The following is a 14,457-nucleotide window of genomic DNA, read 5'->3' on the forward strand; positions in this document are numbered from 1 at the left end:
GGGTGAGGACTTGTGTCATAATGGTATTGGTAGGGGTCTGCGTGACCCTACGTGCATTGCATCTTGCAGCATGGAGGATTAAATTAATTAAGGCTGATGTGGGTTAGACAGCAGACCTCTGACCTATCTCTGTTTTAAAGTGCATGTTGGTGAAGTGGCTCATCAACACTCAGAAGATCTTCGCTCAAAAAAACTGAATAGAGTTGTGAATGTGGGAAAGAGACCCGTGCAGACCTACTACAGTCTGAGCCAAGAGCTGAAAGAATGCGCCCAGAAAATGCACACTTTTCAAGACAGCCTGATCTTCCAGCAGTTCTGGGAGGAAGCTGCCTTGAAAGCCAAAGAGGAGAATGGTATTTCAGATGAGGAGGAGGTTCTTCCTGTTAGTATGGACCTGGATCGTGTTTTTGATGACCTCATCTCCCCTTGTTTTAAGAATTATGAGAGGTTGTATGATGATCTCAGGTCTGGAAGTCTCACTCTGGCTGCAGTTGATAGAATCTTTCAGGATTTCACCGATCATCCCGAAGATATCAAAGCAGAGCTGAACACCATCTGTAAACTTCAGCCTGAGGAAAGCAAGCGTTGGGTTGATCGGCGGTTCCAGCAGATCCAGCAGTATCACGAAATGCATTTAACTTTTGATGCTGCAAAGATTATTGCTAATGTCAAGGAGAGTTTGAAACTTTCTGGTGACTTCAGTGTCCTGGAGAACTTGCTGTACATGGTAAGAATTAGTTCTTTCAGCTCTGTGCTGTTGGGGCATTGGCTGGAGGGCTTAGTAGAGCTGAGCCTTCTAGGAAGCCTATCCTGATCTGTCAAGCCATTCTCTGCCCTAGAATATTGATTTGGGATAACTGAAGTGTTCAAATGAAGTGCTTGTGTGTAATCTTTCTTAAAAGAGAGAAGGATGTATTTGATGTTTGGGGTATGTCTTTGCAGAGGGCTTTTCTTTCCCTTGGAAAAGGCTGTGTTTCCCATTCTCAGAATGAATGCTTGTTTCTATTGCTTGCTTTGTAGACAGAAGAGCTTGAATCACACAAGACACAAAAGCTGGACTTCATCAGCTCCGAGCTTATACATGCCAAGGAACTTCTGCAGGGGATGACAGTGAACCGTCGGGGATGTCTGAGGGAGCTGGCCCAGCAGAAGGAGTTTGTCTGCTGGGTCAGAGAAGCACTGAAAGGTGTGTGCTGCACACCCAGAAATCAGGCAGATGGTACCAGAAGGGATGCTAGTTTGTGTGGGGGGGCAGGAGGAATGCCATGTCCCTGACCCATCTGCTTTATGCTTTCACAGCTTCTGGTATTACAATTATCAGCATCCCTTGTGGGTTTCAGCATGGAATGTGCTGTGATGTAGCCCCTGTAAACATGCCACTGTAGTCTTGTGCTGCACACAGTGGTTACCCTGCAGGGCTTGGTCTGAGCACTGTAACTGCTGCCATCATTCAGCTCAGGTTGGTTGCTTAAGAGGACAGAGGCTGTCCATGTAACAGGATGGCAGCAGTCTGAATTCTGTGTCAGCTCAGTTGTCTGTGTCAGTGTAAGACACCATACCCACTCAACCCTGGCTATGAGCCTGTGCTATTCATGGCTATACAGATAGAAACCAGGGCCAAGGATGTCATTAATTCAGGTGAAATCCCAATGGAGTGGGTGGTGGTGTGGGTGGAGGAAAGCTGCACTGGAGATGCTGTTCCAAGGCATTCTTTCTGCATCTTCTATAAAAGAGTGTTATGAAATTGCAGTAAAACCACTTCATCCATTCCTTATTCACATGTTTATCTCATTTAAGATATAAACGAGCTGAAGGTCTTTGTGGATTTGGCCTCCATTTCTGCTGGGGAGAATGACATGGATGTGGACCGCGTGGCATGCTTCCATGACACTGTGCATGGCTATTCTTCCCTGCTCTATGAGCTGAATCAGGAGTCGGGGTTTAATGACTTCATGCACTGCTTGAGGAAGCTGTGGAGAGCCCTGGACACAGATGAGAATCTTCCCAAAAAACTGGTGAGTTCTGCTGTGGCTCAAAGGCTGACTGCAGTAACTCTTGTTATTGGAAGGGAAATATCTTACGTTCACGTGGCACAAAAATTCACTGCAGCAACTATTGCTTGTATAGCACAGATTCCTCCAGAGTATTACCGAGGCTTTTAAGCATGGCGTGGTGTAGCTTTGCTCTTTAAAAGAGCTTGATTGATCGTGCAGAAGAGGGAAGGCAAATGACTGGGAACTCCATTTTATTCTTTGCAGCAGGGCAGCTCTACCGTAAGAGGCTCTGAAGTGCTGCAGGCTCTGTTCTGCAGCCCAAAGTGTTGGTAAAGAGCAGCTGTGCTGAAGGATTGGGCTGTGGCCCTTTCCTCTTTCCCCATCTTGAAGCTCTCTGAAGCCAGCCCAAGCTGTTTTTCATGAACAGAGATATAACCCCAGATAGAAATGCGAAGTCAGAGCGATAAGATCAGTGCTGTGTCTTCTCTCCCCACAGCGTGCTTCAGCTCAGCACTTGGAGTGGTTGAAAACAGTGAAAGAGAGCCATGGGTCTGTGGAGCTGTCGTCACTGTCACTGGCAGCCACCATCAACAGCAGAGGGGTGTACATCCTCAAAGCACCAACTGATGGCAGGAAGGTGAGGCTGCTTCTCTCTTCTTGAGCTGCTGTTGTGTCAGACTGCTGTTTTCTGATGAACATCAGCTGCAGACAGCACTGCTGGCTTGTCAGTGACTCTCATAAATGTGTTGTAGCTTCATTGCCACTTTGCATGGTTTCTTTTTGGGTTCTGATGTGCTCTTCTTGCTGCCTCAGTGGTGGAACCTCCCTGCACATCAGCACTGATGATTTACTATCTGTTAGGTTTCTTTGGACAATGTCCTACACCTCACCCTCCCGGAGAGCTCTGAGGATCACAAGCCATCATGGAAATATTCCCTGGCAGAGCTTCGTGAACTGCAGAACAAACTGATGCTCATGTCAGCAAAGGGAGAGCAAGGCCTGGAGGTGGAGAAGTTCTCTGAGGTCAGATTTCAAACCCAGTGTCTTTATTGATGTTGAAGCTGAGGATGTGTTTTGCTTCTATATCAGCTTTTAGGACTGTGATTTACATTTGAGTTCAGGGGATGGGTGGTAGCAGACAAATACTCCTATCTCTTTTTGGTTCCCTGTTAGAGGGGAAATAATCTGGAAGTGGAATAGAGGATTAGCATCCTTGTCTTCTGTCTATGCTGGGGATGCTCCTGGCTGAGAAGGTTGCTGTACTTGTGTAGAAACCAAAGGGTTCCTTACAGGTTTCCTTGGGGGTATTGCAGTTAAACCTCCTCTAGGGAGCCTTTTGTACAGGACCTGACACACCTAGCCTGGCGTTTATAATTGGAAGCCCCTTGTGTGGTTTTGCTGGCTTGGTAAAATCAAGTGGTTTTTTTTTTTTTTGTCCTCACACAGACCTTTTCCAACGTCCAAAGACTTGCACAGGCCTTTATAGACCTTCACTCAGCTGGGAACATGCTCTTCCGCTCCTGGCTTGCCCATGTAAACTGTTCACCCAAAAGCGAGTTGTGTGTTCTTATAGACTTCACTCTGAGACTGATCCCGGGGCTGGAAGGGCAAGGAGAGCTGGCAGATGTGCTCCCTCGCCTCTGCAAGACAATGGAGAGCTTTCTGGACAACTGGCAAAGCTTCATGTCCAAGAAGCGATCCCAGCATTTCTACTTGAACTTCTACACTGCTGAGCAGCTGGTTTATTTGTGCACGGAGCTGGGACAGGGGCGACCCAGCCAGAAAGCCCTGATGATGCTTTCGTTCCTAAAAAGTAACTGCACTGCAGAGGATGTCCTTAAAGCTTCTGAAGGCCACAAGCCCCCCAGCTCAACAAAGGCTCTTTCTGAGTTGCCTGCGCTGCTGGATGAGGAGATGGATCTGACCACCTGCTTGGAGTACATCTGGGAGTGCTACATGAGCAACATGGGTGCCTTCCTTCCAAACTGCCTGGATGTGGACACGCTTGGTGTGTGGCTGAAGAGCCTGGCCAGCGAGGAGAGGGACTGTGTCACCAGGGGCTTCCCACAGGATCTCCTGCACGTTGGTCAGCCCAACCTCATCACGTGCCCTCGCTCGGAGGTGCTCACTTCTGCCCTGGCTGTTTATATGAACAGCCCCAACCAGCCCCTCCCCACTTTTGATGAAGTTCTCCTGTGCACTCCTCAGACCACTGCTGAGCAAGTGGGGCTCTTCCTCAGGAGATGCCTCATTCCTGGCGGTGAAGGAGAGAAAATTTACACCATGCTGTTTGCAGACGAACTGAGTTACGATGTCAGCTGCAGGGCAGAGGAGCTGTTCCAACACCTGCAGGGCTACAACAGCACCTATCGCCTCATCATCCTGTGCAACTGCGAGAGGGAGCACTGCTACATCCCTTCTGTCTTCAGCCAGTACAAAGTGCACATGATACCCCAGAGACCCCTCACTGAAATCCAGCAGTACCTTCAGCATCACTACAGAGTTGCTCAGCATTCAAACTCAGCCGCTTGTGTGTTCAAGGACAGCTCGTGTGTTGGGGTTGTGTCCTCCAAAAGAGCTGGTGTAGGTAAGAAGTCTCGTGCGAAGCGGGCTCTGCTGAGTATGGAAAACCAGGCTGGGGTTCATTTTGCCTGTTTTTCTGTCCTAAGTACCTGGTCAGGAAGAATGATTTGGACTTTGGGCAGTGGTGAGGTGATAGGCATCTCTAGAAGTGGTTTCTCTTGCTAATCTGGCACCATTCTCTTTCTACTGACATGCATCATGAACACAAATTAGGTGGCTTTGATTCCAGGCTGCAACTGCTGCTCTGACAGGATTTAGACTTTAGAAAGCTTCAGAGATCTCAAAGAATACCTATATCTTAGCATTTGACTCATTTCATTCTATGATGTCTGTAGTATTATATGGCTGATATTGATGTAATTCTTGCGGTGTTCTTCTGATGACAGGGAAATCCCTCTATGTGAAGAGACTACATGAGAGACTGGAAGAACAGCAGCCTGACTGTACAGAGCTTCTGAAAACCATCAGGCTAATTGAGCCAGCAGTGGATGAAGATAAAGTGCTGAAATCTCTTTTGCCTTTTCTGGAGAGCCAACAGGCAACAAAACCCATGATATTCCATTTTGACATCACCTCTTCAGTAAGTTCACCTTTCCTACCCATGCCTCTTCCTTGCAGAAGCTTTCTTTAAAGCTTTTGTTTCTTAGTAAGCTGTTTAACTAGGCCGTGCTTTATAATGATTGGTTCTGTAAGTTCATAAAAGGCTCTTAGCATTGAGGTGGTGTGGCTGAATAATGAAGTGGGTTGCCCAAGGGAGCTGTGGAATCTCCATCCTTGGAGGCATCAAAACCTGAGTAGATGTGGTCTTGGGCAGCCTGCTCTAAGCAATGGCTTGGGGGGTTGGACCCATCTTCAGAGGTCCCTTCCAGCCTCAGCTGTTGTGTGATTCTGGGAAGCCATGATGAGTAAATAACACAGGAAATGTCTTTTGTCTTTATTCTAATGACAGGTACAAAGTGGAGTTCCAGAGTTTCTATTCAAGCTGTTGGTTTTGCAGTATCTGACAGATGCTAATGGAAATATGTGGCTGAGACAGAAGTGCCATTTGTATATCATTGAGATCCTTGAGGTGTCACCACTGCCACAGCAAACGGTAAGACACCTACGTACAGCAGTGCTTATCTGGTTGGATTTCTCAGTCATTTGGCACAGCTGTTGGTATGTAGCTGGACACAAGTTGTACAGGCTGTAATGGTAAATATAGCTTAGAGATTCCCTGTTTGTGGGGGGGTGTTGCACATCTCCATTACAAAGTGGTGCTTATGGGATTGTACAAAGTGATATTAAAACACAACAGATTGGATTTGAGCTGTTGTGGTTTTCTTGGGTTATTCATTTTTTGAAGGTCTGCTAGTTCAGGCATCACTGGTCCTGTTGTAACATCTATAGGAGAGATTAAAAACACAAAATCCAATCTTCTTCATGTTCCTTTGCATGTTTGCGAGTCCTCAGGATTTTTATGCTCAACCCTAAGAACATTATTCTTACAAAAGAAAATGGATAAATAACAGGCTTCTGTGGTTTAATTTCCTTTTTCCTTGAGGTGGCTTTGAGAAGGGATTGAAGTTAATATAGGACTGCTGGTACAAGAAGGAGACTGTAGGGAATGGGATCACCAAATCATGGTGGGGAAAACACATTATGGCTACGTAGGCTAGTTGGTATTCTGTAGCGTCTGTGATCTAAGGCAAGAATACTGTAAGGACAAAGTAAAACAGATGAAGATCAGGGCTACAGGCTTGTGATGAAATATTTCCCTTTCCTCTACTCCAGGTATCAATGAGTCAGAAGTATAATTTCCTTGATGTGTTCCCTAAAGTAACGTGCAAGTCTCCCAAGGAGATACTAGAAATGGAGGCAATTAGGAGGCAGCCCAGGGATGCTTCAGACCCAGGAATGGATGAGGAGGAATTTCATAGTGAGGCTTTCCAGAGACCTTTCCAGTATCTGAAAAGATTTGACAGCGGGTGCAATCTGGACACGTTCTGGTATAAAGAACACTCTGTAGAAGGGAGCCCAGCAGAATGCCTGCAGGTTTTCCTCATACACTGTGGGATTGTGGATCCCTCCTGGTCAGAACTCCGGAACTTCGCATCATTTCTCAATGTTCAATTGAGAGACTGTGAAGCTTCTGTCTTTTGCAACCCTGAATTTGTCCAGGACACTTTGCAAGGTTTCAAGAACTTTGTTGTTACCTTCATGATTTTAATGGCGAGGGATTTTGCAACACCCTCCTTGCACATTTCTGATCAAAGTACAGGAAGGCAAACCTTCAACCTGGATGGTGTTTCTGAAGATGATCTTCTTCCTTTCCGCATTCGGAAGAAGTGGGAGTCTGAGCACCACCCCTATTTGTTTTTCAATGGGGATCGTGTGTCCATGACGTTCATTGGTTTCCACTTTCAGCCCAATGGGACTCGTGGTGTTGATGCCATTAATCCTTTGAATGGCAAGATTATCAAGAGGAACATCATGTCTTCACAGCTGTACAATGGCTTGTTACTCCAGAGAGTTCCCTTTGATATTTCTTTCGATAGCTTGTCCCGTCTTGACAAACTAGATAGGCTTTGCATGGTTTTGGGAATCTCTGATGTAACAGACCCTGATGAGACCTATGAACTCACAACAGACAATGTGCTGAAGATGTTGGCTATTGAGATGCGGTTCAGGTGTAACATCCCAGTTGTCATCATGGGAGAAACAGGCTGTGGGAAAACCAGGCTGGTAAATTTCCTGTGCAAGTTACGCAGGAGCTTTTTGGAGGTAGAGAACATGAAGCTTGTGAAAGTCCATGGAGGTACAACTGCAGAAATGATTTATGCCAGGATCAAGGAAGCGGAAGCCCTTGCTATAGCCAATAAGAAGCAGCACGGGTTGGACACTGTCCTATTTTTTGATGAAGCCAACACAACGGAGGCTGTGAGCAGCATCAAGGAAGTTCTGTGTGACCACACAGTGGAGGGAAAGCCTTTGGTCTCTTGCTCTGGCTTGCAGATCATAGCAGCCTGCAACCCTTACAGGAAGCACACGCCAAAGATGATTCAGCGCTTGGAATTAGCTGGGTTGGGCTACAGAGTCAAAGCAGATGAGACAAAGGAGAAGCTTGGATCTATTCCACTGAGACAGCTTGTGTACCGGGTCCATGCGCTCCCACCCAGCATGATCCCATTAGTGTGGGATTTTGGGCAGCTGAACGATTTAACCGAAAAGATGTACATACAACAGATTGTTCAGAGGGTTACTGAACAGATCCGAGTGGACCAAGCTGAAGTGAAGGTAATAGCAGAAGTGCTGATTGTTTCCCAGCAGTACATGAGGCAGAGGGATGACGAATGTAGTTTTGTCAGCCTGCGGGATGTGGAGCGCTGCATGGAAGTTTTCAAGTGGTTTTACATGCGCAGTGATCTGCTGTTGGAAGAGCTGGAGAAGTACCTTGAAGAAAAGAAAGCTCCAAAGAGCCCTGAGAGAAACGTCGTTATGTGGTCCTTGGTGCTAGCAGTTGGGGTCTGCTATCACGCGTCCTTGGAAAAGAAGGAGAAGTATAGGAGTGCTATCAGTAAGGTCCTCCCAAAGCCTTACGATACTCAGAAAAAGATTTTGGAAGAAATCAACGTGATGCAGGATTTATTCCTGAGTGGTGTGCACCTCCGAGACACCATAGCAAGAAACTTGGCCTTAAAGGAAAATGTCTTTATGATGGTCATCTGCATTGAGCTGAAAATCCCTCTTTTCCTTGTTGGGAAGCCTGGCAGCTCCAAATCCCTTGCGAAAACCATTGTGGCTGACGCGATGCAGGGCCAAGCTGCTCACTCAGATCTGTTCAAGGACCTGAAGCAAATCCATCTGGTGTCTTTCCAGTGCAGCCCTCTATCTACACCAGAGGGTATCATAGGCACTTTCAAGCACTGTGCTCGGTTCCAGGATGGGAAGAACCTGCAGGAGTATGTCTCTGTGGTGGTTTTGGATGAAATTGGGCTGGCAGAAGACTCTCCCAAAATGCCTTTGAAGACTTTGCACCCGCTTTTGGAAGATGGCTGCATAGATGATGACCCTCTTCCTCACAAGAAGGTCGGCTTCATTGGGATTTCCAACTGGGCTTTGGACCCCGCTAAAATGAATCGAGGTATCTTTGTCTCCCGTGGTGACCCCAGCAAAGAGGAGCTCATAGAAAGCGCCAGGGGAATTTGTTGCTCAGCACGGGGGGCATTGCACAAGGTTGAACAGTATTTTCACCACTTTGCCAATGCGTATGAAATCATCTGCAAGGCCCAGGACAGGGAGTTCTTTGGTCTGCGTGACTACTACAGTCTCATAAAGATGTTTTTTGCTTTGGTTAAGAGTTCTAAAATTGAGCCCACGCCTAGGGACATTGCTGAAGTTGTTCTCCGTAACTTCAGTGGCAAAGATGATATCAATGCCTTGGAAATATTCACTTCGCAGTTACCAGAAAAAGGAGATGTAAATGCTCACGATATCAGTAGAATTGAGCTGATACGACAAAACATTTACAGCAGCAGTGAGGATGGTGATTGCAGGTACCTGCTTGTGTTGACTGAGAATTACGCGGCCCTACAGATCCTCCAGCAAGCTTTCTTCACTGCCCGGCAACAGCCAGAAATCATCTTTGGCTCCAGTTTCCCCAAGGACCAAGAGTACACCCAGATATGCAGAAATATCAACCGTGTGAAAGTCTGCATGGAAACCGGCCAAATGGTCGTGCTCCTCAACTTGCAGAACCTCTATGAAAGCCTCTACGATGCCCTTAACCAATATTACGTGTACCTTGCTGGCCAGAAGTATGTTGACCTGGGGCTGGGCACCCACCGGGTGAAGTGCCGGGTGCACCCCAAGTTCCGTTTGATTGTCATTGAGGAGAAAGACGTGGTGTATAAACACTTCCCCATCCCATTGATCAACAGGCTGGAAAAGCACTATGTGGATATCAGTACAGTCCTGGACAAGGAGCAGAGAGAAACGGTGAAAGAGTTGAAGAAGTGGGTGCGTGACTTTGTTGCTGTCAACACCAGGGAACACCTGGTGAGCCAGCAGAATTACAGCCCTTCGGATGTGTTTGTGGGCTACCACTCTGATACCTGTGCCTCGGTGGTCCTGCAGACCACTGAGAAGCTGAAGGCAGCGTGTCCTCCCGGCCAGCTCATGGCACGTGTGAAGGCTGAAGCACAGCTGGCACTGCTCAACTGTGCCACCCCTGACTCTGTGATCCGTCTCTGCAACTCAGGGGGGTTGTTTAGGACCGATTCTCTGGCCAATGTGTATTTCAAGCAGCAGCAGCACTCATCGTTTGCAGACTTCCTCCGAGCTCACGTCCGCTCTGGGTTGGAGTGCCAGACAGTCTTTACAGAGGTGAGCATCAAAATGCTGTCTGCCTGTGCTGAGGCTTTTAGTTTGTGTCACTACTGCTGTATTATGACCGTGTGGGAGTAGCCTTGTTAACAGCTTTGCTGCTGAGGGGTGCAGGGGTGGGTGTTAGGTTTTGCTTTGCTTTCCCCTTATGCCAGAACTGAGGAACTTCAGCTGAGATGGGCTGGAGAATTTTTCTGTCTCCTGCCTCGCTTGGAGAGAGGCGATGTGGGGAAGGCATGCTATGGGGGCTGACAAGCCATTTCTTAAAGCCTTGACTACCCAGCACTGGCAGCACCAAGTGACGCTGCTTCCAGCTACACAGTTCTGGCCCTGGGTTGATGCAGCAGCCCATGTTGCCTCTTGTGGGTCAGATAAATGACTTTTGGGGTGCAGTCCAGCTCTGCAGTAAGATAGCAGCATCTGGGAGCACAGGCATGAGTCTGTACTGCCTTCCTAAGTTGAGAACAAACCCATTTCTTGCACTCATAGGTCACCACCTTTTCGAGGCTCCTCACCAGCGCTGATTCTGCATGTCTGGAGAGAGAAGTACAGGGTAGAGCACAAAGACCTCAGATCCTTTTCCTGCAGCAGTTTGACACAGAGTATTCATTCTTGAAAGGGATCCGGTGAGTCCAGTTTTGTGTTCAGTTGATCTGTATGGAAGATGCACCGGCAGGACTTTGGGGTAACATGCTGACAGGGGAGGTATGAAGCCATGTGGTGCTGAGCTCAGTGCAAACTGAATTCCTTCTGTTGTACTAAGCATGAGATTTGTTTTTGGAGGTATTCTGTCACTGCAGGGTAGTGTTTCTAACTTCTCCCTTGGCCTGCAGGAGCCAAAGCCAATCTGAACTGACTCTCCGCAGTCTCTTATGTTTTGCTTTAATGCTTCTCTTAAATCCCTTTTCACTCTTTAGAGATTTCCTTGAAGCCACATCAGGAAATAAAATCCTTATTATTCAAGCAGACTTTGAAGATGGCTCTCAAAATGCCCAGCTCGTCGCCTCGGCCAAGTAAGTCCCTTGTGAAGTGGTTCCCTGCTGGCTGTTCTGCATGGAGGCTGCATAGCCTTATTTTGCTCTTTCTGGGGATTTCTGAATCAGAAATGGGCTCGAGTCTAAATAAACCAGTACTGGGCTGGCTTAAGTCATCAGGCAGTGCCCTATGAAGTGCAGGCTCTTTCTCTAGGCTGTGTGATTGAGTAAAGGAAGCAGAGTGACTTATGGAGTGCAGGGAAAGGAGGATGCCCTGTCTAATGGAGGAAAGACTGATGGCCTTGACTTGTGTCTGACAGCAGCATTTCCCCTTTGTTGCAGATACACTGTCGTTAATGAAATCAACAAGGCAAACTTGGGAGACGTCTCTGTCTTTGTTTACTTTATTATGAAGCTTACACGGGTGGAAGGAGGAACATCATACGTGGGGTTCCATGGAGGTGGGTTTGGCCATCTGTCTGTCCTTACTCTTTAACTGGCTTCAAAGCAACGTTTCTCCAGTTTTCCTTCCATCCTGATGCTTAAGATCTGGAATCAGCATGTCCTGCAGCTTGTCTGAGCTGTTCCCTTTATCTGTGTGGGGACTGGGTTCCCAAGTACATAACATCACTATTGTGGTTTGTGTCTGTAGGTCTGTGGCAGTCAGTGCACATAGACGACCTCCGCAGATCCAAGGATATGATCTCTGACATGTCTGTGCTGCAGAACCTCACCATCAGCCAGATGCTCTGTGAGGATTTGGGTAAAGCCAAAGGTAGGCTGTATGTGAGCTGTGCCAGGCAGTGTCAGATGCTAGAGGGGAAAAACAGGGAGATAACCCCCCAGATTTGATACTGGGAGATCCTATGCTGAATACAATGTACCTGTTTCCACTGCTAAGCACCTCATGTAGGGAGCGCTGCGTGACTGTCAACTTTGCCTTTCTGTTTAGTTTGTTTCTGCGAGGTTTTGGTCATAAATAAGTTAATTTTGTCATTTTTCTTGATGAAAATGCAGTATTTTCACTGCTTGATGTGCTCTACCTCAGCACAGGAGGAAGCAGGTGCTGCAGATTGGGGCCCAGAGTGCAGCCAGTGTGCAATGGCAGCTCAGACAAGGGAGTGCTGATAGTGCACACATCAGGGACCACTGACAAGGAGCCACCCTGGGGAGCATCTCACTCGAACCAGTATAAATCTGTTCACTTTAACCCATAGGAATGGGTTAGTCTTTTTTTTCCTCAGGTTCTATTTTCCTTTTGCCTTACTAGAGGCAGGGTGCTGCTGTAAGGACTGTGGTGCAGCTTAGTGCATTAGTTCAGCATCATCACTTCTTTTGGTTCTTGCTGCATAAAGCTTGACAGCCCCAGCAGCTGTAAGTGCGTTTAGAGAGATGGAGCTCAGCTATTTGTGCAAGCGATGATGGATCTTACAGATGTCCTACTGCTCTCAGATGCAGTCACTAAATAAGCTCTTATGTGATGGATGCAGCAGCGTGCTGCTTCTTTCTAATAAATATTCTACACTTTGCATGCAGCTCCACCTGTAAATGGAGAAGAGGAGGAAGAGAGAGAGGGGGAGGCTGAAGCATCAGCACTGGAAGCAGAGCACTGTGAGGTCAGTTTGGGATGAATTTGTTTGTTGTTCAGCTATCAGTACAGCTCTCTGCTCTATTATCACCCACAGATGCAATGCACTCTTTGCATCCACAGTCACTTGAAATCCATCATATTATTTATTTACATCAAGAAATGTGGGTGAGGGGGAAAAAAAGTCTGTCCCTCTCTGCTGCTTGGTGAAAATTGGCATCACCAAAAAAACCCAACAACCCAATTGCAAGACTCCATAATTCCTTACTCAGTGCTCCTAATTCTTAAATACAGGGTTGTTATTTTCGGTTGTTATTACAAGCTTCTGTTTGATGGACCTGGAACCTGAGGACTGTAGTTGTGAGCCTGCAATCCCAGCTGTCAATGCCTTCTGTTGGAGGGCTATTGGAAACTGTGCTGGAGTTGGCTGCAGGCTTTGCTGTTAAGGCTGGTTTGTGCAGTGTGATTCCAGAGGATGCCCACTATGAGGGTGACCATAGGTGGCTTTTGCCCTTCTAATGCCTAAAGGTCTTTCAAGGAAGGTGTATATACCCCCAGCCCAGCTGGGTTGGTTGGTTCCACTTTCATTTGTGAACTGCTGGATCTTTCCCTGCAGGAATCATATCTTCACAGCCACGCTGTTTTACATGCCACTTTAAAAGGCTGTAGAAGTCACAGTGTGTACTTGGTTGCAAAATAAGTGCTTAAATTTGTCACCAGGGATAACAGAAGGCCTGCGTTATGGGAAGCAAATGACACGAGCTCTCTAGAGAGCACTATAATCCATAATAAGATGGATGTACTCGGGGCAAGGGAGTGAAACCATATAATGAGCATTTTTTATCTCTGCTCCTGGGAAGGGTGAAGTCCTGGACATTGTTGTACTGCTGAGGAGCTGCGTGCAGAGCGCTGTGGGAATGCTGCGGGACCAAAATGAGAATCTTAGCCGAAGCAGAAAGCGAATTGAGATTCTTCTCAGCCTCCTGTCCAAAGAGAATGGCCTGAAAGGTATGCAGTGCCCTGTAGTGCAGCTGGTAGCATCCCTCAGCATCCAGGGAGCCACCAAAATGTGCATGTTATCTCATTGGGGGCCTAAGGGCTGGTGGTTCTTTGTAGTGTAGTGAAGGTGGAACTCCTAGGTTGGCTCCTGAGTGTGTGTGCTCCAGCCTCACTGCTTGTGTGGTTGTAGGGCGTTGCTTGGCCTTCTGGCTCATGGCTCTCTCTGGCTGTGCTGTATCTGGTGGCTAATTGCTCCCCATTGGTTGATTACTGAAACAAATATAAAATACTGTGCTTGCTGTGATATTTGTGTTTTGATCCAAGGCCATTAGAGGAGGAAGTTGAAACGATGTGTTGTTTTCTAGCCTCTTTTCTGAAGACAACAAGGGCTCGTCTCTCCAGCCTTTTGAAAAAGCAAGAGGAAAATTCTTTTCAACCCAAAAACTGGGTGCTTCGGGCAGCTTCCAACCTCAGTGCCCTGCAGGAGGCAGGTACCTTCAGGTAAGGACAGCAGCAGTATCTCAGCCTGCAGGCTGCCAAGAACAGCCTGCAAATGGTAGTGGTTTTTTTTAGGACCACCACTCCTGATTTGCTGATGCTGTTGTTCACATTCCCTTTGGTTTTCTCGGTCTCTTTCTTCCCCCCAAGGCACACCTTGTGGAAGCGAGTCCAAAAATCCATCACTCAATTCCTGGCTCTCCTAATTGCTGTCATAGACAGAAATGGCAATCTGGAGCTGTTGGCCAGGCCAGTACCTGAATGGGTGACAAACCTGTGGATGTTCATCTTCAGGGACACAAAACTCCTGACTGTCCCTTCTGGTGTGGGTAAAAACAGGTGAGCCCCTGGAGGGAGCAGCACGATGGCTCTGCTGGCAGCACTGACACTGATATTGTCTCTAAATCCATGTGGGAGATTGACATTGTTGGTTGTTCCCCAGTGCTGTGCCAACGGC

The 14,457-nt window shown here is 47.3% G+C and overlaps 1 protein-coding gene across 6 annotated transcripts in view; it reads left to right on the top strand.

Annotated features, from left to right (window-relative positions):
• RNF213 (ring finger protein 213) overlaps window positions 1-14,457 on the top strand; it is a 45,550-nt gene that overhangs the window by 14,005 nt on the left and 17,088 nt on the right. For all 6 annotated transcript variants that reach the window (XM_015879694.2, XM_015879695.2, XM_015879698.2 and 3 more), the window contains exons 20-36: window positions 141-727; window positions 1,021-1,186; window positions 1,798-2,015; window positions 2,491-2,631; window positions 2,856-3,017; window positions 3,441-4,581; window positions 4,964-5,157; window positions 5,527-5,670; window positions 6,351-9,941; window positions 10,431-10,567; window positions 10,859-10,954; window positions 11,258-11,376; window positions 11,568-11,690; window positions 12,452-12,531; window positions 13,364-13,511; window positions 13,868-14,003; window positions 14,151-14,339. In XM_015879694.2, coding sequence (XP_015735180.1) covers window positions 141-727; window positions 1,021-1,186; window positions 1,798-2,015; window positions 2,491-2,631; window positions 2,856-3,017; window positions 3,441-4,581; window positions 4,964-5,157; window positions 5,527-5,670; window positions 6,351-9,941; window positions 10,431-10,567; window positions 10,859-10,954; window positions 11,258-11,376; window positions 11,568-11,690; window positions 12,452-12,531; window positions 13,364-13,511; window positions 13,868-14,003; window positions 14,151-14,339 — 7,372 coding nt within the window. The remainder of the gene's footprint in view (window positions 1-140; window positions 728-1,020; window positions 1,187-1,797; window positions 2,016-2,490; window positions 2,632-2,855; window positions 3,018-3,440; window positions 4,582-4,963; window positions 5,158-5,526; window positions 5,671-6,350; window positions 9,942-10,430; window positions 10,568-10,858; window positions 10,955-11,257; window positions 11,377-11,567; window positions 11,691-12,451; window positions 12,532-13,363; window positions 13,512-13,867; window positions 14,004-14,150; window positions 14,340-14,457) is intronic.

Source organism: Coturnix japonica, chromosome 18 (genome assembly GCF_001577835.2).
Source record: "Coturnix japonica isolate 7356 chromosome 18, Coturnix japonica 2.1, whole genome shotgun sequence".
Classification (NCBI taxonomy): Eukaryota; Metazoa; Chordata; class Aves; order Galliformes; family Phasianidae; genus Coturnix; species Coturnix japonica.